This window comes from Pseudorca crassidens, chromosome 18 (genome assembly GCF_039906515.1).
Source record: "Pseudorca crassidens isolate mPseCra1 chromosome 18, mPseCra1.hap1, whole genome shotgun sequence".
NCBI classification, from domain to species: domain Eukaryota; kingdom Metazoa; phylum Chordata; class Mammalia; order Artiodactyla; family Delphinidae; genus Pseudorca; species Pseudorca crassidens.
This window is the reverse complement of record NC_090313.1, coordinates 76,446,602-76,470,316: the sequence shown is the minus strand read 5'-3', so window position 1 is coordinate 76,470,316 and position 23,715 is coordinate 76,446,602. Positions and strand designations below refer to the sequence as shown.

Below are 23,715 nucleotides of genomic sequence, written 5' to 3'. Positions count from 1 at the left end.
TGGTTAGCCTGGGGGTGTGATGGGGGAGAGGATTTGAAGTGGGAGGAAGGAGGAAGTAAGTGAAAAAAGGAAAAGAAAAAATAAAGCTGGCTGTGTAAAGAGTACGCAGATAGCTTCTTTAACCAAACAGTGAGGGCGAGTTCATATACTGAGTGTGCAGAGCTTTTGAGATGCTGTGGGGTGCTCTGCTCTAGCGTTTGTTATTGTGAGATGTGAATGCCACCGCTCTGGATCTTGTTCTCCCTGAAATCTAGAACATTGACAGCCCAGGGCTGTTTTCCTCTACGCTCCCTCCCGGGTGAAGATGGAGCTGCTGGTGAGTTTTATGGGCCACACCCCACCGCAGCTCTAGTTGCTCTATCCCAACAGACTTGGAAAAGGCTGACTCCTCTGGTCGGATGTTCAGGCTCCCGGGAACTGGCGTGCAATCAGAACTCTCGTAGAGACGCACATCCAGTTCCCACGGCCCTGAGAGCTCGCTGGGCTCGTGGGTCCAGATTTGCTTGATGCTGATGCAGAGTAGGGAGCGACCCGTGCACACACCCGAGGAGAAGGTGGTCCTCGGGTCTGCCGCACCGCCTGGGCTGGATGACGTGCTTGTACCAACCCTCTTCTTCAGCTATGTCACACGCTATAGAGGACAGGTGAAGGTAACAGTCTTAGGAAGCACCGTCCAAGGGACTTCCCTGGTGGTGCGGTGGTTAAGAATCCGCCTGCCAATGCAGGGGACATGGGTTCGAGCCCTGGTCTGGGAAGATCCCGCATGCCGCGGAGCAACGAAGCCCGTGCACCACAACTACGGAGCCTGCGCTCTGGAGCCCGTGAGCCACAACTGCTGAGCCCACGTGCCACAACTACTGAGCCTGTGCTCTAGAGCCCGCGAGCCACAACTACTGAGCCCACGTGCCACAACTACTGAGCCCATGTGCTGCAACTATTGAAGCCTGCATGTGTAGAGCCCGTGCTCCGCAACAAGTGAAGCCACTGCAATGAGAAGCCCACACACCGCAACAAAGAGTAGCCCCCGCTCGTCACAACTAGAGAAAGCCTGCGCACAGCAATGAAGACCCAACGCAGCCAAAAATAAATAAATAATTTTATTTTTTTTTAAAAAGGGAAGTACCCTCTGCCCAAGAGCTCGTCATCCTGGGAGATCATTCTGTCTCCATCCCAGCCTTGTCTTGTGCCGTGTCCCTAGCTAACCGCCGTCCTGAACGTCCTAGAGCTTCCCCACAAACGTGCTATCCGTGTTTGTGCCTCAGAGCTTTGTGACGGGTGCTCCTTTCATGGGGGTGCTTCCCTCTGCGTCCCTCCCACCAAATCCTGCAGGTCCAGTACCTTACAGGGCAGAAGCTGTTTAGTCCAAGCATCCTTCCTTGACTCCCCCTCTCCTCTCCCCCAGGAGTGATTTTGCAGAGTGCTGTGTTTTAAGTTTGTTCTATGCCTGTTGCCAGCTGCCCCGTCCCCAGCTCTGCAGCAGACGGAGTTCCTAGCAGTCAGGGACCTGCTTCCTTGCCTCTTCCTCCTTCTGCTTCTAAATCTCTCTTTCTCTTTCACAATACCTGGCCCATCATGCATTCCCCTTAAAAGTCCATCGAATGAATAAGTGGGTGAAGTACATAGTGCTTCCTGAAATGTGAGTGTGAAATCAGGATGGAAAGTTGCACCCCAGCACTCACAGGAAAACACTGCCGCGCTGCACAGAGCTCACCACGGTAGGATTCTAAGTCACAGCTCGTCTACAGAGGAGGGCACTTGTTCCTGGAACAGACTTCTTGGCTAATCAGATACTTAGGATGTCGTTTTTGCGTTCAGTATATTCATTTGGTGCTGATTAGGCAACAGTTTAAAATGGTCTTTTCGTTTGTTTGTCGGGAGGGTGTCCGGGGAGTCGTGAATCACTGAACCTCAGGTTTGGACTCAGTCGAGAGCTAAGTCATCATCGCGTAGACCTGAACCACCAGAACCGTGTGAGCGGAAGGGCCTCTGGTGATGGCGCACTGTTGTCTACGCAGATTTTCACGGCGCTGCCCCCCTTCACTCTGGGCATCTTTGAGAGGTCCTGTAGCCAGGAGAGCATGCTGAGGTTCCCGCAACTCTACAAGATCACCCAGAACGCCGAGGGCTTCAACACCAAGGTAAGCCACGCATGCACAGGGCCCCTCAGAAGGCACAGGTGCTGTGTCCTGTCCCTCAGCGCTGGTACCTGCTCAGAGGGGGCGTCTGAAGGGAGGTGAGGCCCCGGGTCTCTCCCGGTATCTGAAGCACAGTGAATTCAAGCTGCCACATCGGGAAGGAAGCGGCCGTCCCTTCCTGTTCAGTAACGCCTTCTTCTTCCCTATGTGGCCCCACGACCATGTGGCCGGCGGCCCGCACGCCCCAGGACCTGTAGGATCCAATCATCCCCCACCCCATGGAGCCCTGTCGCCTGGCACGGCCCTCCCTCCGCCACTGCCTGGTTCTCAGGGACAGGAAAATGTCCCTTTAGCCAGTGAGGAAAGTTGGCCAGAGGTGAACACAGGAATCGAGTCAGGCGTGGGTATTATTTTCAGTCTGGTGGACCAGGAAAGAGAAAACATCTAGACAGACATGGAGTAGGCAGTCCTGAGATGAGCCTGGCTTAGGTGTTACAGGGGTCCCGCCATCAGGAGCAGCTAAGGAGTCTGGTGTGTCACTGACCCGCCGGCCACAGCTAGGAGGGCAGAGGTGAGGGCCCCCGGCTGGAAGGGGAAGTAGGTACCCGGCTGGGTTGGGAGGCAAAGATGCCCACGTGCCTGCATCGCCGTGTTTCCGTCTCCAGTGTTTGTGCAGGAGGGGAGTTGGAGGCTGGAACAGAGGCTCGATGCCCAGCTCAGTTAAGACACCATGTGCCGGTTGTGTGTGATTAGCCTGCGTGGACACCAACCAAGGCTTTAGGGAGGATGCCACGGGCGTCCTCGGTAGAGAGCAGTCTCTGAAGGCTTCGTTTTGAGCCAGGTGTCGTGCTTGTCTTCCTTCAGGGCTGCCTCCTGTTTGGGAAAGTGTAACAGGCATGTCCACATCTGGAAAAAACACAAGGGGATACTGCTGGTTCTAGTGTGTTCCATGCACAAGGAGACGGGGCTGACTAATTATATCGGTCCTTGTTCACCGTGGCTCTGTCAGTGGGAAATATGGCCTGTTTATTCCACATTGTTCACATAAATCGTTACAACAGAGTTTGAATTCAAAGGCCACGTAAGGAGAGAGGTGGGGGGGGGGGACCCATTGGAAAGGGAGCCGAACTGAGGATGCTTGGAGACTGACCTGCAAGCATTTTGAAGATCTGGAGGTGGGGGGACAGGGGGCATACAGAGAGCAGGGAGAAGATAGGAAAAAAATGAGCATTTAAAATAGGAAAATCCCACTGTCTTACAATTTCTCATTATTTTCTGTTGTCCCATCACTACTTAAGATCCAACTATATATATATGACAATTCCCAGAACAATTTGTAGATTTTTAAATCAATTCAATCTGGCTTTAGTAATTCTGTCATCTCAGAGTTAAAAAGATGAATGAAATGCATTTATGAAACTATAAGTTAGAAGAAACTAAACTTCGTGTTCTTTTGTTTGACCTTTCAGGTGTTAAAGAGAATTTTTAAACGTGTATGATATTCATCTAAATCCTAAAAACTGAAAAACTGTATGGGAGGGATTTTAAGGGGTGAAACGAAAGAGTGAGCGTGCTGTGTAGGAATTTACATTTTAAATGTTTTTCATGCTTTCAGAAGTATGGCTTCAGTCTCTTAATTAACAGTTTGACCCAATACCCTTTCTCTGGATGACTGTAAAATGTGGTCTTTCTTTCCGTTCTAAAGGAAATGCATCGTCATTTATTTTTTGGATGTGGGTAGATTGTATGTTGTCCTGTTTATACGGGAATATCTCTTTAGGTCTTTGTACTAGAGTAATATCATCTGGAGATAGCCCAGTCATCTGTATGTAAAATATTGGGGTTTTTTTCGCCTTCTGGAGCTGGGCATCGCAGCCAGCATCCCTGACAATGAGGGGCTTGTTGAGCTACACAGAGTTCAAGAGTGTGGGCAGCTCCTGACTCCCCTGGTTTGTTTTCCCTTAGGTTTTCTGGGGTCACTGCATCAACGCCTTGGTCCACTCCCTCATCCTCTTCTGGTTTCCCATGAAAGCGCTGGAGCACGGTAGGTAATGGCTTCGAGATCCAAGTCTCAGCAGGTAGCTTTGCAGCCCCTCAGCGCCAGTTGTTCACAATTTTCTTCCCCAGTTCTGCAGACCCAGAGATCACAGGAACAAATTTCAAAAGAAAAACATAGGAAACATCTGATGGGCTTATTACTAGCTTGTAGGTTTCACCCATTCTGGCTCGGAGAACCCATTTTCTTTCCAGTTGCCTGGAGAGTTTAAATGCTAGGAATTCTAAACTTTATTTTTAATAACCATTTGAGTCAAGGATCTTGAAGAAAAGCACTGTCCTATAATGAAACATCGATGCCTCTTGTGCACCAATTTGAAATTTTCTGTTAAGTACTTGGGCTTTCGTTTTCCAAGCCTGACGTACCTCTATGCCAAATAACTCAAATCTCGTGAGAGTTTTATCTTATGCCCAGTTTTCCGAAAGTCTCCTTTCCTTGACGTACGCTTTTCAAGCAAACGTTTAAAGCTTGCTGGAGGACTGATTCTCCCTGTTGGTTTCAGTCTTCCCTAAGCTGAAGGAGGGGTGTATTTGTTCATACTTCTTAATACATCCACAATGTGACCTCTTAAAGAGACATACCTTTTAGTCTCAAAAAGTGAAAATGTGTCACAAGAATGCTACTTTTTACCCCTCAAATCATAATAATACCCCTGGGGAAAATCACTCCAAATGTTGACTAGACAAGGCCTTTCATTGTATAGAGAACCAACAAATAGGAAGTTTCCAAGCTTCTTTGTTTCTGTCAGTGTTTTTCTGTGTTTCAGATGGACATGATTCATCCTTACTGATGTGCTTTAACCTGTCAAATGCATGCCCAACAAGTGTGTTATATACCCTGTGACCTTTTCTCTCAGTTTCATCCGATGCCCTTTTCCTTCAAGGGTCCCTAAGTCTCTAAATCAGAAAATACAATTTTCTGCTTCCGGCCCCACCCCCAAAGGGGCATTCTAGTGGAATCGTTCTCTTTGAATGATAAAGCTTTCCTGTGGTTCATCTTCACTAATAGTAGATTTAATTTCTTTTGAAATGGTTTTGTGAGTAAGGGCTCACAAATATAAGAGTGTTGACTGTGGTTTGTTTTAGAAGCTCTGACAGTCTGGTGATAAAGCAGCCGTCATTGTATCAGGCTGGGCTGGGGATGGGAGGTAGTGTGTCTTGTGTGTCTCGTGAGCACAAGAACAGGTTTGGCAGGTGTCCTCTCGGCCAGGAGCCCAACCTTTCGTCCTTAGGAAGAGACAGGCCCCCCACCCTCTTATCTCGGCATAGACTTTGTCCCTAAACGTGCGGTGCTTGCCTTTGGACTCACAGAAGTTTGGCGCGATGGTCATTTACTCGCCTGCTTCAGAAGGAGCAAGCAGGGCCTGTTTTCAGCAAAGACGATGGTTTCTGATCCCGAGTCATGAATATGTGCTTTGAGATTGTGGTTTGTAGTTTATGTTGGGATCATTATTGTTCACCTAGATTCCATCCTGTAAATCCATTCGTTCTCCTAACATGGTCTGTATTTGAAAGGGGATAGACTCCAAACGGTTACTAATTTACCTAAGAGATATCACCAGGTGAATTTCAAGTCGGTTTCTATCACCCTTACCTGCTTCCCTCAGATTAGCAATTGGCCAAGCAGCCGAAAGAATGATTTTTTTCCCCATCTTTAAAATCATCATCACCATCATTATTTCATCATATGCCTTCAGCACAGAGGTTTTCTTTTGGTTGTGTTGTAAACAGTAACCTTTTTTTTTTTTTTTTTTGCGGTACGCGGGCCTCTCACTGCCGTGGCCTCTCCCGTTGCGGAGCACAGGCTCAGCGGCCATGGCTCACGGGCCCAGCCGCTCCGCGGCATGTGGGATCCTCCCGGACCGGGGCACGAACCCGTGTCCCCTGCATCGGCAGGCAGACTCTCAGCCACTGCGCCACCAGGGAAGCCCAACAGTAACCTTTTGAGGGAAACTGTTGAAGGTGAAATAAATAGCAAACATTAAGCGTATTTAGCAAAGAACAACCGGAGGCCGGTTGGTGTTCTTGGTCACTAGTTGATGTCCTCTAACAAGTGGAATGACTATTTTAGGATGAATTTCTAAATTCTCACTATTAATAGACAGCGAAATGATTATTGTTCCTTAGCGCTGTTCATTCATGTGATCCTTATGTCTGAGACACTGTGGTAGATTCTGAGGGTGGTGGGTAATTGAATCAATGCGGGTCTCACCCTTCAAGGAGTTTGCCGTCTGGTAAGTTAGCAGGTAGTTCTCTCGCGAGGTGGAAAATCATTCTCAAGTAAAATACAGGTAAAGTGCTCTCGGACTGTAGAGGGCTGAGAGAGACGCCTTCCAGGTGGGATGATTCATGGCTCGTTCGAGGAGATGATGTGTAGCCTTAGCCTGAAAGTCCAGGCAAAGGGAGATGTGCAGGGTTAGAGGAAGAGGCAAACGAAGGAGAGCGGTTCTAGACAGATGTGGAGAGCTTGAGAAGGTCATCCCTTCCGGGGTGGAAGGCAGGGCAAAGTGGGAGAAGGCAGGTGAAAGCCGGATTGCCGAGGGCTTGGAATGCGATGTTGAGAAATCGGGACTTGCTTTGGAGGCAGTGAACAGTCAGTAGAGTTTAGATCAAGGCAAGTATTGTGATCAGAGCAATTTGGGGAAAATGAATCCATCGTATCTCGTTAAGGTGAATGGTAGAAGGCGAGCTGGTGGCAAGAATCCTAGTTAGGTTTCCTGATCCAGGGGAGCCCAAGGAGGGTCAGACCCAGGGACTGGGAATGTGTTTAGAGAGGAGGGAGCATGTTTAGAGAAGAACTTGATCAGCAAAATTACTGCAGACCTATGACGTGCCAGGCACCGAGGGTGCGGTGGACATAAGAGCATGTCTTGGTCTCCGGGGGCTTCCATAAGGTCAGAGCTGGCCATCAGGAATCACACACATAATTGCTTCATGGCCAGTGTGCTGCGTCCTACAGGCTGCAGGACGAGCTTGTAATACCGGGACACAGCCTAGTCTAGCGGGTCAAGGAAGCATCTTCTCCAAGGAAGTGACACTTGAGTTCTTAAAAGATGAATAGGGGATGATCCAGTAGGGCCGGGAGGTATGGGTAAAGGCGGGGAGAAGAAGCATTCCTGGCTGGGACCACGAGCACACAGGGCTGGTGCTGCCGAGGAGCTGGGAGAGCCCGTGGGCAGTGGCTCCCAATGGGGTGGGGGTCGGGGGGTGGGGGTCGGGACCTTGTTCAGCCTCTGGTGAGCGTTTCCAGACACTGAGCATCCCTGGCCCTGGTCGGTGAACCCGCCCACCGTCAGTCACCCTTTTCCCCATCCTTGTGCAACTGTGAATCAGAACACGTCTGCACACATCTCCAGCATCCGCTCTGGGTCTGCAGCAGCGTCCCTAGTCGAGCATTCTGGGTGTTAGGTGACAGTCAGATCACCAAAATACACATGGGGACTTCTTTTAGTGAAGGGTTTAAGGTAGGAGAGTTACACCATGGGACTTGCCTCTGAGGAAGATAAGACAGCCGTGTGGAGAAATACATAAGGTCTGGCAAGAGCGTGGGTTTTGTGTGTTTGTTTCTTCGGGGAGGGGGGGGCAGACGGAAGTCAGAGGTGAAAATCAAGGAAGCTTGCAAGTTTGAGGAGAGCCGGGATACGGCAGCTGATCCGATCACTTACGTGCTGATTGTCCTCAATACAAATGCGCTCCTGTTACACTTTGAATCGCCCCTTAGAAGGATGCAGTCACCCTTCTCCCAAAGAAGCGTGACAGCAGTTTGAGACAAACTGGGGCACTTTCAGAGTATGGGGACCCTGATCTCACAGAACAGTGCCTTTGGGCCCCACTCCAGCGTCAAGTCCTGCTGGAAATTGTCCATCAGACACGTGCCACACTCTGAGCCCTGAGGGGCTTTGCTTGACCAGGGGCTGAGGGCTGCAGAGTAGCTTTGTTCCATTGTTTCATGCTCTGTGGACTGTGTCGTGAAGATGGTGGATTTTACCGGGCAATCCTCTCCGGTCTCCATGGAGACAGGCTTAGGTACATGCAGTGCTGGTCACTTCCCAGCATCATGGTTGGGAAGAAACGTTTCTAAGAAGGTGTGAGCCTGTTGTTCATTCCTTAGGAAGCTTCCAAGAATTTTGCCTTGCTTATTTTTGCGTGGTTTTGGATAGAATTTTCAAAGCGTTCCTTGGCTGGTGGAGTTGGTGACGATTCATTTCAAGCTTCCAAATACATTTTTCCACTCCAGCAATTCCATAAATCAGATTTCTTCCAACCATCACAACCTTACGCTCACGGCCACGGCTGGCCTGTAGCTCCCACCCTTTGATCTGAAACATGATTTTAGGTTAAAACCAGAGACATCACCTTTGCAGGGACCGAAATTCATCCAGACCTCGGTGTCAGGCCACACTCGGGCTTTCCATGGGTGTATCCAGTCTGCATATTTGAGCAACCATCCTTGAAGTGGAATGTGGTTATTGGCAAAAGGACGTAAAATCCGTTTTGATTTAAAAAAAGGAAATTTTCAGATTTTTCTTGATGAAATTTAAGAGGGAGGTGATGGGAATATACTTACCAGCAGAGAAAAATTCCCGAAAAAGAATTGTTCTTGACTCCTCACAGTGCACACTCTGGAAACCATTCCCTCCTCTTTCTAGAAGAAGAACTACCCTGTGGATACTTTGCAATACCATGTGGATAATTATTGGCCCTAATTAAGCAACAGGGTCTCTGAACATTCTTGGAGAAGGCTATTTTATACTTTTTGGTAAATGTGCTACTGTAAGACGAGGCATGTTTTATAAACAAATAATAGTGCACATGCATAAAATGAGATGTAGGGTACTTCTCTCTGCCTGTGCCATTATTGGGTCATTTAAGCTTGAATTATTTATGACCTATGCCTATTACTGTAAACTTGGTTATTTTACATCATGTCGGTTTCACGTTCAGCTGAGTTGGGGCATGACTGCCGTTGTTCCCCGAGATTGCAACTTCTTAAAATCAATGACTCATTCATTGAAAAAGAAAAGATAAGTGAGTGTGTCCTCTGTGCAGGTCAGTATTGGTAGATGGTAGTGCACATAACAGGCAAGTTCCCTGCCCTCGTGGAGCTTACACTGGACAAGGCAGGACTGAACAAAAAGAGAGGACAGTCAAGGTCAAATGGAGTGCATACCAAGGACCACTCACCTGGTTCCAGCTTTAAGGATTGCCCCCCAGAGGATGTGACAGCATAGTTGAAGGATGAACAGGAACAAGCTCGGAAAAGAGGAGGGGGGAGGGGTTTCAGGTTACGGGAAAGAGCATGGGGTGAGAGGGTGTGACTCCCAGTCAGAGAAGACCCCTGTGGCTGGAGGATTGGGGAGCAAGGGACGATAAAGGATGGAGACCAAGGAGTCAGACCATTTCCAGCCTGTCGGGACAAGCGAGCCTTTTGTAGTGTGAGTTTACTGGGAGCCACTGATGGGTTATAAGCAGAGAACCACGTATCTGATGAACTTTGGTGGGACCACACCGGCCGAGATGATTGTCGGCGTCCGGCTGGTTGGCTGTCGTGTGGTCTTGTGTCGTGACCGTGTCAGAGAAGAGGATGGATCTGAGGGCTGCTTAGGAGGTAGAACTGGAAGGATCTGACGTTGTATCCATGAGTGCTTCCCTAGTCTGCCTGGTTGTAGGAGAGTCTGCTCTTCTGTCACAAAACTTACCCGTAAAATACTATATTTTAAAGCATTTTAAAGGAAGGTACGGGAAACAAGAGCCGGTGTTTTCTTCCCGTTGCAAAGTCAGTGACCATACTGTATACCCATTGTAAGATACAAGGTAAATGAAGGCGATCCAGGGACGCGCATTCAATGCTAAGTGGGACAGAAGAGGGGAGTAGTAACTCCACGTGGCCTCTGCATCTGGGAAAGCCACTGAGAGGACAGGGTAGTATGAACAGTCACAGAATCCTGAAGCGTATACATGAAGTGAATGGGACTTGCTCTCTAAAAACGAGAAGGACAGAACACTCTAGAAGCTTCTTGGAATTATACAAATGAAACTATAGCTAGCGTAGAGATCTAAATCACTAGTTGCTAACCCGGTCACTGGAGTACATTCAAAACCCAGTTTCCAAATTCAGAATGTCTTCTTCTGTTCTGGTTACCCTTAAACACGGTGAACTAGTAACGTCAAGTCCGCCTCATGTGCCTACAGCACTGTCGTTTGGAAACACAGAATGGGGCAGAAGGGCCGTGGCTTTCATGCACTCAAATGTCTCTTACGTTTCAGTGTCTCTCTTAATAAACTCTGAGCTACATATATTGTAAACAGTTGGGTTTGATGTAATGCTGTAAGAAGCGTGAGTCAGAGTTCCCAGATTTCACCCACGTAGCTTCTATGGGGAAGTTGAATCGAGGTGTATTAAGGTGGGAATAGCTGCTACAACAAGCAGCCCCCAAATATCAGGGCCGTAGTCCGGTAAAGGCTTAGTTCTGCCTCGTGTACCGATCAAACGGAGAAGTGCATTGTACATGGGTGTGTTGACTGTATGTTCTTATTTTCTGCATTTGTGATGCCCTGATAGTTGGGCCCATGATCCTGGAGAGACTGTGCTCCCAGGGTTGGCTAATTCCTAGGGAGAGCAAACAACTGTCCCACAAGCACGCCTTTGCTTCCCAGCCACCCATTCCGCCTCCCACACCCCCAGCCATCTCTGTACCTCACTCTCTCACACCAGGCCAATATCCCCTGCCCTAAATCACCCCCGGGCCAGGTACCACATAACTAGGGATCGACCTAAAACCCAGAGACTGTTGAAATAATTCACACTATCCAATCCTGAGCTTAAACAGTGTACCTACCCTGCTTCAGTCCATTTTGTCCCGTGAAAACCCCACTAGAGGCTCTGGGCCATGCTCTCCCCTCCTGCCTCCTGACTGACCCTGGTGCTTTCCCTTGGCCCTGCCTGACACCCCATGCGTCCTGTTTCTAGGGATCCGTGAGTATAAACTCCTTCCTTCACGATCGTCACGTCCACGTCTGTGTGTCTTTCGACACCTGATTGAAACAAGCCCTAGTTATTCTCAATACAGTGGCGCTCCATCTGTGCGGGGCCCCTGAGTTCACCCTCAGCCTTCGCGTGGGGATGGGAGAGAGCAGGAGAAGGACTGCTTGCTCTCAACCTCCTCTGGCAGGAAGCGATCCATCACTTCTGCTCACGTCTGATTGGCAAGAGCTAGTCCTGGGGCCCCACCTAGGTACGAAGAGCTGCGGAATGTCGTTAGACTATGCTCCCGGGAATAAAAAAAGAGTCCGTGCCTACGAGGTGGCTGTTTGACATTGGCAGGTGATCGAGTGCACTTTCCATCATTTTTACTTCCTTTTTCAAGTCTATTTTTAGTAAACAAGAGTGAAAAAAGAGATTGAAATCTGAGTTTCATACCCTTAACTTTATCCAGCAGAAATGTCAGTAAAGAGGAGAAAATCCAGCAAAAGGCTTATATAACCAGGAACTTAACCCAGTGCTGGTTATGAATGTAATTATAATCACTAACACTTGTATAAACTCTACCTTTTAGAAACTCTTTCCAATAGCTTATACCGCTCTTTACCAAGAAAGGAAAAAGTAACGTTTCTCTTTGTGAATACATAGCGTTGGAAGCAGAAAGAATTGTTTCAGTTGTAGTACAGACAGTACAGACATTGGAGCGGGATTAAGTCTAAGCTTATTTGGAAATTAGCTACTTGAAACTTGGAAGACGTTTGCACTCTTGATATTCATCTAATAGTAGCTGGTTGGCATCATACCTCCTCTGAGCCTCTGGAGTCTGAAGAGGCCCCAAGGGTGAGACGGGGGGAATGGAGAGCCGGATTAATATGCTGGAATCAGGCCTGCTCTGAACGAGTGCTGCTGAAGCTTCTAGAAGCAAAAAGGGTGGGAGAAGGGAAACAGGAGGAACTTGGTATCTGCTCTGCAGCCAGGATTCTTGGCAGGTGTCCTGACGTGGAGGGAATGGCGCCACCTCCCCTAATTCTTCTGACGGAGTCCTATGTGAGTGAGATACCTGTGATTTTTTTTTTTTTAACATAAAGTTTTTTATTTTTTTAAATTTTTTAAATTTTTGGCTGTGTTGGGTCTTTGTTGCTGCCCGTGGGCTTTCCTCTGGTTGCCGCGAGCGGGGGCTACTCTTCGTTGCGGTGCGCGGGCTTCTCATTGCGGTGGCTTCTCTTGTTGCGGAGCACGGGCTCTAGGCGCACGGGCTTCGGTAGTTGTGGTGCGTGGGCTCAGTAGTCGTGGCTCGCGGGCTCTAGGGCGCAGGCTCAGTAGTTGTGGCGCACGGGCTTACTTGCTCCGCGGCATGTGGGATCTTCCCGGCCCGGGGCTCAAACCCCTGGCCCCCGCCTTGGAGGCGGATTCTTAACCCCTGCGCCACCAGGGAAGCCCTACCTGTGATTTGGAATCCAGGCACTCCACGGATTTTTACTGCACTAAAAACACACACATACGTTCACCCCATCTGTTTTCCTGATTATTAAACCCTGTCCTCTCTGGCTGCACAGCACTATGCTATAACTTAGTTTCATATTTTGCTTTTTGTCAGAGCCCTTTCGGAATACATTTTTGTGGTTTAGCTGGGCCATGATGTAATGTGTTTAATGAGCATTTAATTGAAATGGCATCCTTATAAGATGTCATCAGCCTAGCCCTCTGGAAGCATCTGAGGTAAGTTCCTTTATCATTCTGTTTAGAAAACGAGACATACTTTTGTTACAAACCGTGGGTTTTCCAACAGATATTTTCAGAGAGCTTTTTGCATGCAGCGTTTGGGGTCATCACTACTCACGCGAGGGTTCGTGTGGGTTTGTCCCCATTGTTCACAACAGTCTGTTTTAGTGTCTGCGTTTCTAAACCTCATTTGGCTAAACCTACATCATGTCAGTCCCTGGATCCAACCAGATTTTGCAAATAATGTAAGTCTGGACGAACAGGCTGGGTCTGAGGGTCCTGAAGCCAAGGCATTGTGTCGGCTTCTAAGAGAATGACTGGCTCCCAGGATGCGGCTTCTAGCTCTGGTATTTTGTAATAATACTTTCGATGTATAGGGTCGGCACCATCATTAGATTAGGTTTTACACCACACGTGGCCACAGCTGGTCATTCTAAATGTGACTCAGTCCTTTATCCGACAAAGCAGTTGGGAAACCTTCTCGCTCGTTCAGGTTCTTTACTCTGTGGAACTCCTTCCCTGGACTTTTGGTCCAGCAACGTTTCAGCTCTCACCTGGGTGGATGTGATCCTCCGCCTGCCAAGGCCTGGCTGATCTCACACGGTTCAGTGAAACGCCGGCGTTGCCGACGCAACAGGCAGCCGGATTCTCCTTCCCTCTGCCCTAGCTCTGCTGAGCCTTCGTGCGCTAGCGCGAGGTTTCCGTTGGGAAATGCTCAGCATCCTGCCGGTTAACAAAGTTCTGGTGAGATCACCTGTCTCCACCTGCACGTTTGGTGGATCTCTTTTACAGGGACCTTTTTTAGAACCTGGTGTGGTCTGGCCCGTGCTGGCCTCACCATTCTGGCCACTGTAGCGCTCCTATCCCACACCCCGCCCGCCCCGTGCATCTCAAGGTTCTACTCCAGCAGGGCAGGAGTCCACCTCCGTGCGTCTAGGCGGGCCGTGCGTCCTTTTGTGCCTGAACTGTCCTTTCCCCCTCTCTGCCCCCTTCCTCCCAAACATCCCACTGTACCACCCCATGCTGCTTTGTCTGCAGTAATCTTCCTATCGTTTACATAGATGGTGGATAAGTGTTGTTCTGAAGGCTGGCTTGGGGACCCAATTACTCATCTTGGCTTGGGGGTTCTTTTTCTCCTATCAAAAAAAAAAAATCACTTGAGATTTTAAATATCCAACTAAAATGAAAGCAGCTAAACCACAGGAAAGTTGTTTTCCTGAGTGGAATGGTGGAATCCTAACAGTACTGTTAAGATTAAACAAAGTGGGAAGAAGTAATTTGTCAGCAACATGCTTCAGGAATAAACTCGACAGTCCAAACGGGCTTTTCCAGCCTGGAATTATCAGCCAAGCTGTATCTTATTAATGCATTCCTCTGCCAATGATTGTTTAGGACTTCAGATCTTTTCTTCAGGAGGAGGTTATTGGCAAATCTTAACAAGGAATGATGCCCGCAGGTATTTGCCTCTAAAACAGTTGAAATATAACCTTTAAGAGAAGACTGTGTTCCGTGGGAATTTCCCCAACAGGGTGGGCAAAGCAATGACTTGTGACTTGTTTAGTGGATGCTATCTTTTCCGAGGCTCTTGACGTGTCCCAGAATCTCAAGTTAGTTTGGGAGTTTCTCCTCCAAGGAATAAATTTTTCCCAGGTGGTATTAGTTTCGATTGGGATAGGAGATGCTCTTTCCTAAGCAGAAAGCTAAAATGCAGTGTTGAGTTATCCTTCCAAAATGATGAGCTGAAATAGTAGGGTGATCCTGCTTCACTAAACGTTATCTGAGGTGCATTCCGATTGGTTCAAGTGCAGACATATTATGTAATGCCAGTAGCACTTTACTGTCATGGCAAGGTAGAAATTAATGCATTATAAAATTCTAGAAGCTGCGGTTGGAAGATGTCCCTGGGTTTCACTGTCTGTTCCTTCTGTTCATGCCGAATTGCCAGCATGGTGGTCCGTGGTCTTAAGTGTCTCCATGGAGATGTTCTCTTCACCAGTGAGCTCTCAGTCCCAGAGGTAATCACAGGGTTTACCCACTTGAAAGGCCATCGAGCGATGGCAGTCGCATCCCTTTGTACCAAGGCCTCACCCTGTTTCTCTGCTGATGGTGTGAGTTGTGAGGTCCCACCACACTCTCCCCCTCGGCCTGACCACAGAGGAGGGGGTTCCCTTCATTAGTCACTCTTTTTTTTTTTAAATAAATTTATTCATTTATTTATTTTTGTCTGCATAGGGTCCTCTTTCCACCTATTTCTCTGCTAGAAAGTTCCTCCCTGTTAGGTGTTGGTATTTCAGAAGAGTTCTTAGTCTATTTTTCCCCTTGAAGTTGTCTTCTTTTCTTCTTTGGGGTCCATTTTTCTAACTCAGTTAATGAAAACAATCTTGTATTACAAAGCTTACAGTTTCTCACTAAGCGTGTGACCTTGCATGTCATTTAGCTTCTCTTTGCTGCCCCAGTTGCCTCATCTGAAATATGCAGGCCATAATACCATTTCATAGCATTGTTAGAGCATTAAGGAAGTACTTACTCACGTAGGTAAAGTGCTTAGAACAGAGCCTGTCTTATACTTAGTAACATATGTTATCTATTTTCCATGTAGAATTAACAATGTCTAACAGTTTTTTGTTCACTATTTGTATATCCTTAAAATATGAAACACATTCTAAGCCCTCCATATTTAGACAAATGCTTTGTATATTTAATTTCTTTTAGTACATGAATCAACCAGCATTTGAAATATTACTATCAAAAGGAAATTCACAAGTTGTCAAGCCATAATTGTAAACCTTGGTTTTCAGCTTAGTCTCCTAGCCCTTCTAACTCTTTCATCTGACCAGAGTTTTCTCCAGACTCTGTCAGGGCTTCGTGTAGGTAGAACTTCAGGGCCCTCAGATCACTGCTTTTCTCAATGAAAGGGTCTTTTCTTCATTCATGAACACATAGGACGAGACTGAGGTTAGGAAATCCATCCTGAGCTAAAATGGACAGGACGGAGCTCTGAAGCTCTCAGGTTTCTACCACTGAATCCCTGATTTAGCAGCTAAGAACATGGACCTTAGAATCTTAGCATTTTCTACCTAAAAGAACCTTGGTGATAATTCAGTCATCATTGTCTGTATCTGATAGAACCACCCCCATTTTGTAGGTGTGGACGCTGAGACCCAGAACCTAAAATGTTAAAATACGAAATCATGGCAAAGCTGGAACAAGAGAGTGGGGCTGAACAAGGTCTTCTAACCCTCATTACTGGGAGCTTTTTCTACTAACCCAACTCCTTCTCTCCACCTCATTTTTCCAAATATCCTTTTGTCTCTCTTCCTAATAGCACGTGCTTCACTGCTGTCTCTTCGTCCTGTTGTAAATTTCAGACATCGATCGCCTGGTACAGAGTTTTCAAGGGCCACCCTTTTCATCAGCGTTCCCGCGTTAATATGACCTAGTGAATGATACCACGGTTCACCTCGTTACTCAGACCCCAAACCTCAAAATCTCTGTTGATTCTTCCCATTCACTCTCACCCCCACCCAGATCAAAAACAAATGCTGTCATCTCTCTGTTCAGAATACGTGCCAAAAGTTGTCACTTCCTTCTGCTTCCAACATACGCGCTGGCCTGCGGTGTCCACCAGAACTTGTGTGATGGTGGAGATGTCCTGCATCCGTGGTCTCCGGGACAGTCGCCGCAAGCCACGTGGCTACCGATTGAGCATCTGAAACGTGGTTATGTGTGACTGAGGAACTGAATGTTTTTAATAACAGCTTTATTGCTATATAATTTACATACCATACAATTCACCTGATTTGGGGGGCGGGGGTCAAAACCACAATGCTAATGATTTTATAAGGATATTACAATGCGGCCAGGGTTACCAGAGGACGACTTGAGACCCCTTCTGTGCATGTGTCTGGCCGGGACCTCCTCTCGACCACAAGAATGAGGGGGCTGCGTGGGCTGTGCAGTCTCTCATCCAGTGAGGGCTCTTCATCCTGATAGTATTATAGTTTATCTCAAAGGGTCAGCATGAAACCAGCTGCAGCAGGTCACCCCAGAGCCTATCTGTTTCCTACCTGGCGGTGGCGCGCGCTCCACGGTTTTCACGCTGCGGAGTTTCTCGCTCAGATGCTACAAAGTTTCTGTTTTAGATGCTGTTCCTCTATGAGTCATGGCCTCATTAAGTGCAGAACAAGGAAGTGGCTTTGCTTTTTGTCTAATGCCTATACATGAAGAGGCTGTCCTTGGGCCCCTCCCTGTCTTACCTGCCTCACACCCATTTAAATTGTACAGTTCTATGGTTTTTAATGTATTCACGTGGTTTTGCAGCTATCACCTTAATCAGTGTCCAAGCATTTTCATCACCCCCAAAAGAAACTCCATATCTATCAGCACCCACTCTCCGTTCCCACCCAAACACCCTCAGCTCCTGCAACCACTAATCTACTTGCTGTCTCTATAGATTTGCCTGTTGTGGACATCTCACACTGGTAGAGTCATATGATACATGGCCTTTTGTGACTGGCGTCTTTCACTTAGCGTAAGATTTTTCAAGGTTCACCCATGTCGTTGCACGTACCGGTACCTTATTCCTCTTAATGGCTCAGTAATACACCCCTGTATGTATAGTCCACGTTTCCTCCGTTGATGGACTTCTGACTGCTGTGAATGATGCCGCTATCAACATTCATGTGTGAGTTTTTGTGTGTTTCATTCGTGATTTTATCTCTCTTGGGTGTGTACCTAGAAGTGGAATTGTTGGGTCATATGGTAACTAGGCATAACGTTGTTTGTTTGCTTTTTAATTTTATTTATTTATTTACTTATTTATGGCTGCATTGGGTGTTTGTTGCTGTGCACGGGCTTTCTCTAGTTGCGGCGAGCGGGGGCTACTCTTCGTTGCGGTGTGCGGGCCTCTCATTGTGGTGTCTTCTCTTGTTGCGGAGCACGGGCTCTAGGCACGTGGGCTTCAGTAGTTGTGGCTCGCGGGCTCAGTAGTTGTGGCTCACGGGCTCTAGAGCACAGGGTCAGTAGTTGTGGTGCAGGCTTCAGTAGTTGTGGCACGTGGGCTCAGTAGTTGTGGCTCACGGGTTCTAGAGCACAGGCTCAGTAGTTGTGGTGCACAGGCTTAATTGCTTAGCAGCATGTGGGATCTTCCTGGACCAGGGATCGAACCCGTGTCCCCTGCATTGGCAGGCAGATTCTTAACCACTGTGCCACCAGGGAAGTCCCTAGGCATAACCTTTTGAGGAACTGCCTGACAGTTTTACACAATGGCTGCAGCATTTTACTTTCCCACCAGCAGTGTCTGAGGGTCCTAATTTCACCTCATCCTCTGCCACCTCTTGTTACTATCTATCTTTTTTATCATAGCCACCCTGGTAGGTGTGAAATGATATCTCGTGGTTTTTGGTTTTGAATTTCCTTGGTGTCTAATGACGTTGAGCATCCCTTCATGTACTTGGACGTCGGTACCTCTTCTTTGGAAAAGTTTCTGTACAGAGCCTTTTCCCACTCTTAAATTGTGTTGTCTTTTTACCGTTGAGCTGTAAGAGTTGTTTTTGTATTCCGGATACAGGTTCCTGATCAGATAAATATTTGCAAATATTTTCTCCATTCCGGAGGTTTGTCTTTTCACTCTCAGGATGGTGTCCTTTGAAGCACAAAAGTTTCCAATTTTGATGAAGTCTAATTGACCTACTTGTTTCTTTTGTCATGGCGCTTTTGGTGCCAAAGCTAAGAAACGATTTCCAAATCTAAGGCCATAAAGATTTAATCCTATGTTTTATCCTCGAGCTTTTTGGTTTTCGTTCTATGGTCCATTTTATGTCTACAATTCAGAGGCATTACATTCAGAATGTTTACAGCCCTCACCAATAATCTATTCCAAAATCTTTTCATCACCCTAAATCGAAACGCTGTACACTTGCTGCAGTAATGCCTCATTCCCCCCTCCTCCCCAATCCCTAGCCGGAACTGAATTTTTTTATTGTATTTTAATTAATTTAAATGTAAACAGCAGCTCGAGGCTACTGTATTGGACCCAACTCTGCATGCCACCAGTATCATCCTCCTGGATGGATTGCTCCAATCATTTCCAAACTGGAATGGCATCTGTTATTATTCTGTTCTTGGTCGTCCAGGATCTGTTCTCCCATAAAAGCTGGACTATTCCCTTAAGAACGTAACTCATACCATTTTACTCTCTGGTTTCCTGTCGTAGTTAACAGAGAAATTCAAGCTCCCCACTATGACCTACGTTAATTGGCCCCTTCTTACTGTCTGGGCGCTCTCCCCAGAGTCTGCAGCCAGACTGGCCTTTGTGATGGTCTTTGAGCTCATCGTTGCTGTCTGTATTCAGACTGTTGGCCAGTCCTCTGCCTGGAACGCTCTAGCCCAGATGTTCACTTAACTCACTCCCTTGAACTGTTGCGATCTGCTCAGATGTTACCTCCTCAAAGAGATTTTTGCGGGACTCCCTGTCTAGAGTAGCAGCCCCGTCCGTCTCTATTCCATACCTGCTACGTCTTTGTGTGTTTTTGTCTTGTCTCCCTCACTGTACTGGGAGCTCCACGGAGACAGGGATCTTGTCTCCCCACTTCCCGCTTTAAAGTAGGCTTTAAATAAATATTTGTCCTGTAAATAAAAGACTAATGTTACCCCTTTCACAGCTATCATCTCTGTTAGAATCAAAGCAATGGTCTCTGGTCTAATCTCAAGTGTTTCTTTATTGAGGCTTTTCTTTAAAAGTGTCGTCTTTATTATTAAAGCAATCTTAGGGCCAGTTACTAAAATGCAAACCCTTACAGTTTTGAATAGCTGTTTGCTAATACATCAACTTGTGGCCTTCTCCAGCTTAACGTAGCCTCTTCTTTACTTTTCTGATCATTGTTTTCCTTCCTTCCTTTTTAATGAAGTCCTGCCTGAGTTTTGATTCTCCCTTCACCATGTCTCCCCTAGGCTTTGAGATTAATCCTTTTGAAGTCAGCGGCCACCCTAGGATAACTGTCACGGTCCCCAGGAGCAATCCCTGGGTTTAGGCCAGTACCTAACGCAGCCCGTGATGTCACTTTGTGGGTTCATCTGTCCTTATCTAGCATTAGCAGAAAGGGCCTGCCCTGTGGCTGGATGCAGGGTCCCACCATTACCAGATTTTCCCTGTGACGGTACTTGATCCTTATGGTGTTTGCGAAACTAAAAGGATCTTGATTCTTTAATAAGAATCAGATTCTTCAACAAACAGTTGGGTAAATTGGTGAGCCCAAATATGTGTGTACAACAGCTACTGGGTTGGAAATTTGAACAGAAAAATCCCTATACACTTGGACTGTAGGCCACAGATGAGCATAAAAGAGAATAAAAGGGGATCGGCAGTGTCACCCAAAGAAACTATTTCTGATCTTAAAACAGGCTTTGACTCCTCAGGATACAGACCAGACTTTTCACAGCAGGCTAGCGGACCCAAACTAGACAATTCTCTTAGAGTTCTGCCTTAGTGATTGTTACGTACGCTGTAATAGTCATCGTTATGAAGAAAAAATTGGAAAGCTATAAAATTAAAACTTCGGAATCCTAGTTGTATCGTCTAGGCATCTCTCACTGGGTTGTTTGCATTCACCCGTTTATAGACTCCAGAAGTTCACGCAGAAGTTGACAGAGAACACAAGTAGTGAATACTCTTTTCAATTCTCTGAGTTCAATAATCATGAACTCATTTTGTATCATGTAGCTATCTTCTGCTGTTGGCCTGTAATTCCAATTTAGCAAAAATGAAAGACGACTAGTAAATGAACACGTGGAAAAGGTCTAATACTGGCGCCCACAAAGATAGATTCATATGTGTTTATACTGTTCCTTTTTCTAACTGACAAAAGGGAGATTTGACTCTGTATGAAAATGTAAATTTCCACACAGATCAAGGGTTTGGTTGTTCGGTTTGTTGGAAACCTGGTTTTGTTTGTTTGCTTCACTTGGCAAAAATATAAGGTGAAAAAATGCAGAGTTAGAAAAAGGAGGCATTAGAATCACAGACAATGCAATTTTCGAAATTCCCTTACATTTTGATCAATGTCTCTAGAGTTCTGTTTTTACATTCTGAATAAAATAGGTTGCAGTGCTCTGCTCTGGAGGGTAATTGTAGCCTCTTTGTTTTTCAGATACTGTGCTGGCCAACGGTCATGCCACAGACTATTTATTTGTTGGAAATATCGTTTATACGGTAAGTTTACCTGTTTATTGAATCTTTCTTAGATGGCATGTGTGGGTTTCACCTCTCCCTCTATATAAAGCCTTTGTCATTATGACTTATTTCACATCTTTAAACTATATATTAGAGATTCCTTGTCTTGCCTGGCAAAGGAAGGAAGCTACTCTTTTCTATTTCCTACTCTGTCTCCGTATTTCTGTTCGCCATCGGTGTACAGGGAGCCAAGACTAGGCAACACGTAGGGCTCAGAGTGCTTGTGAAATGCTTACCTCGTATTGGAGTGAAGATTATGCAGAGTTAAGATTCCTGGGCAGGTGATCAGCAGATGCCCCCATTCTTCAGATGACCGTTTCACATGTACTTGGGTGGGGGGGGGAGAAAAACAAAACCAACACCAAGGGAAGGCGATTTCTCCCAAATCTTCCAAGCTAAGAAAAGGGCAAAGTAACTTACTTGTGAGAAGTCAATCACTAAAATGAGGGCTTTTCTTATAAGAACCTGCCTGTAATTTTCCTAAAACTGACCCCCAGAGAATTAGCTACCAAGATAGCACTTTCAAAGTCCAGACGCCACGGAGAAACTGCCTCTGGGGAGGATTTGGGATTTCTTCTGGGAAGTGAAAGTAAGTGAGGATAACGCATTTCCCAAATTCCTCTTGCTTTCACAGTATGTCGTCGTTACTGTTTGCCTGAAAGCCGGTTTGGAGACTACAGCTTGGACAAAAGTAAGTTTTCTCTAGAATTATTTCTCTATCCACTATAGATATTTTTTATGGTGTAGTATCTTTTTAAGCCCCGGGAAAACAGTAAACAATATCTAGCTGCCTTATTTTAAATTTTGCATGTAAAAATTGTGGTTTGATCTTTATCAGGGCACAGTTGCCATCCAGAGTTCCCTGATGATTCGTTTGCTGAGCACTTAATACAGTTCTAAGCTGTTAACAGTCAGCTCATTTCCAGTGTATGTGTGCATTGTATTAAAAAAAATCACACACACAAAGAAAATACAGAAGGACAGAAAGAGGAATTTTTAATTTCCATAATTTTACCACCAAAATATAGTTACTGTTAATATTTCCTGTACAACCTTCCAGACTCTATTCTCTGTGTATATTTTTAATAAGACAACATATTACAAAACACAGAGTCTGGGCTTCCCTTTTGGCGCAGTGGTTAAGAATCTGCCTGCCAGTGCAGGGAACATAGGTTCGATCCCTAGTCCGGGAGGATCCCACATGCTGCGGAGCAACTAAGCCCATGCGCCACAACTACTGAGCCCGTGCGCCATAACTACTGAAGCCCACACGCCTAGAGCCCGTGCTCCACAACAAGAGAAGCCACCGCACCACAATGAAGAGTAGCCCCTGCTCGCCGCAACTAGAGAAAGCCTGCATGCAGGAACAAAGACCCAACGCAGCCAAAAATAAATAAATTTAAAAAAATATATATATATATATATATATATATGTACTTCTACAAGGTCATAGTTCATGATTAAAGAGTATTGAGTTTTATCAATATCCCATCCCTTATTGAATCAGTCCCCAGTTTTGGACATTTTGGTTATTTCCAACTCTTGAGGATTATGGCCAATGTTTCACATTTGTCTCTGCTGTTTAAATAGGCTTCTGATTCTGTGCTCATTAATTGGGGGTGGAGTGGGAGGTGAATGTGGAAGCAGAGAATTCGTTGAGAGACAGAGGCAATGAATCCAGGTGAGAGGGGCTAGTGGCTTAGCCTGGGACGTGAGGAGGTGGCGAGCAGTGGTCAGATTTTTTAAGCAGCTGGCAGAGGCTCCTGCTGGATTAGATCATGGAGTGTGGCTGAAAAGAAGTCAAGGATCGACCTAGCAAGAGGACAGAGAAGAAATTCGCAACTCAGTAGATGCTTAGAGTGTTATCGCTAAGGGATATATCCATTCCACATTTTTTAAAAGTTCTTTGGAAAATGAACAGTCAGAGTCTCAAAATAATAAATAAACCCGTCTTGTTAGTTTTGTCTGTCCCACGCCCTCTTGCCAGAGCAATGATACCTTATTTACTCCACTCCAAAGTGGAGTGAACGCTGGCGAGGGACAGAAAGGAGCCTGGTAGCACTGTAGGATGGGTCTACAGGATGGTCAGCTGTGGTGGAAAAAGCACTTTCCTCTTCAGGATAGTTTGGGGCCACTAGTCACTTAAACTCTCAACCAGTGTCTAGTAGAAATCTTTCCATAAAGAAAGGTGGCGTGGACCCAGGGCTGCTGCCGCGGCTGGTGCAGGTGGCTACTGGCTCAGCAGAGAACCCTGCCTGAGTGTCTGTTTTCTCCTGTAGTTCAGTCACCTGGCCGTCTGGGGAAGCATGCTCATCTGGTTGGTGTTTTTTGGCATCTACTCAACCATCTGGCCCACCATTCCCATCGCTCCAGATATGAAAGGGCAGGTCAGTGCTATTAACTGTGGGCTTTCCGTGTCTCTGGACAGGTTGGTGTTGCCAGCTTCCGTCAAAATGTATCAGGTGGGAAACAAACCAAATCAAAGCTCCTGGAAGAGGTTGTCCAGGCCACAGAAACAGCCTTGGAAATTATAACTGTTACATAAACTGTGGACTTAATGACCTACCGTGTCCCCATTTCCTTAATGAATT

The 23,715-nt window shown here is 46.6% G+C and overlaps 1 protein-coding gene across 2 annotated transcripts in view; it reads left to right on the top strand.

The window, feature by feature from the left end:
- The window catches only part of ATP8A2 (ATPase phospholipid transporting 8A2), a 526,913-nt gene that overhangs the window by 377,311 nt on the left and 125,887 nt on the right, over positions 1-23,715 (top strand). For both annotated transcript variants that reach the window (XM_067713702.1, XM_067713701.1), the window contains exons 29-33: positions 2,016-2,138; positions 4,101-4,179; positions 21,042-21,103; positions 21,759-21,815; positions 23,404-23,511. In XM_067713702.1, the coding sequence (XP_067569803.1) occupies positions 2,016-2,138; positions 4,101-4,179; positions 21,042-21,103; positions 21,759-21,815; positions 23,404-23,511 (429 nt within the window). The remainder of the gene's footprint in view (positions 1-2,015; positions 2,139-4,100; positions 4,180-21,041; positions 21,104-21,758; positions 21,816-23,403; positions 23,512-23,715) is intronic.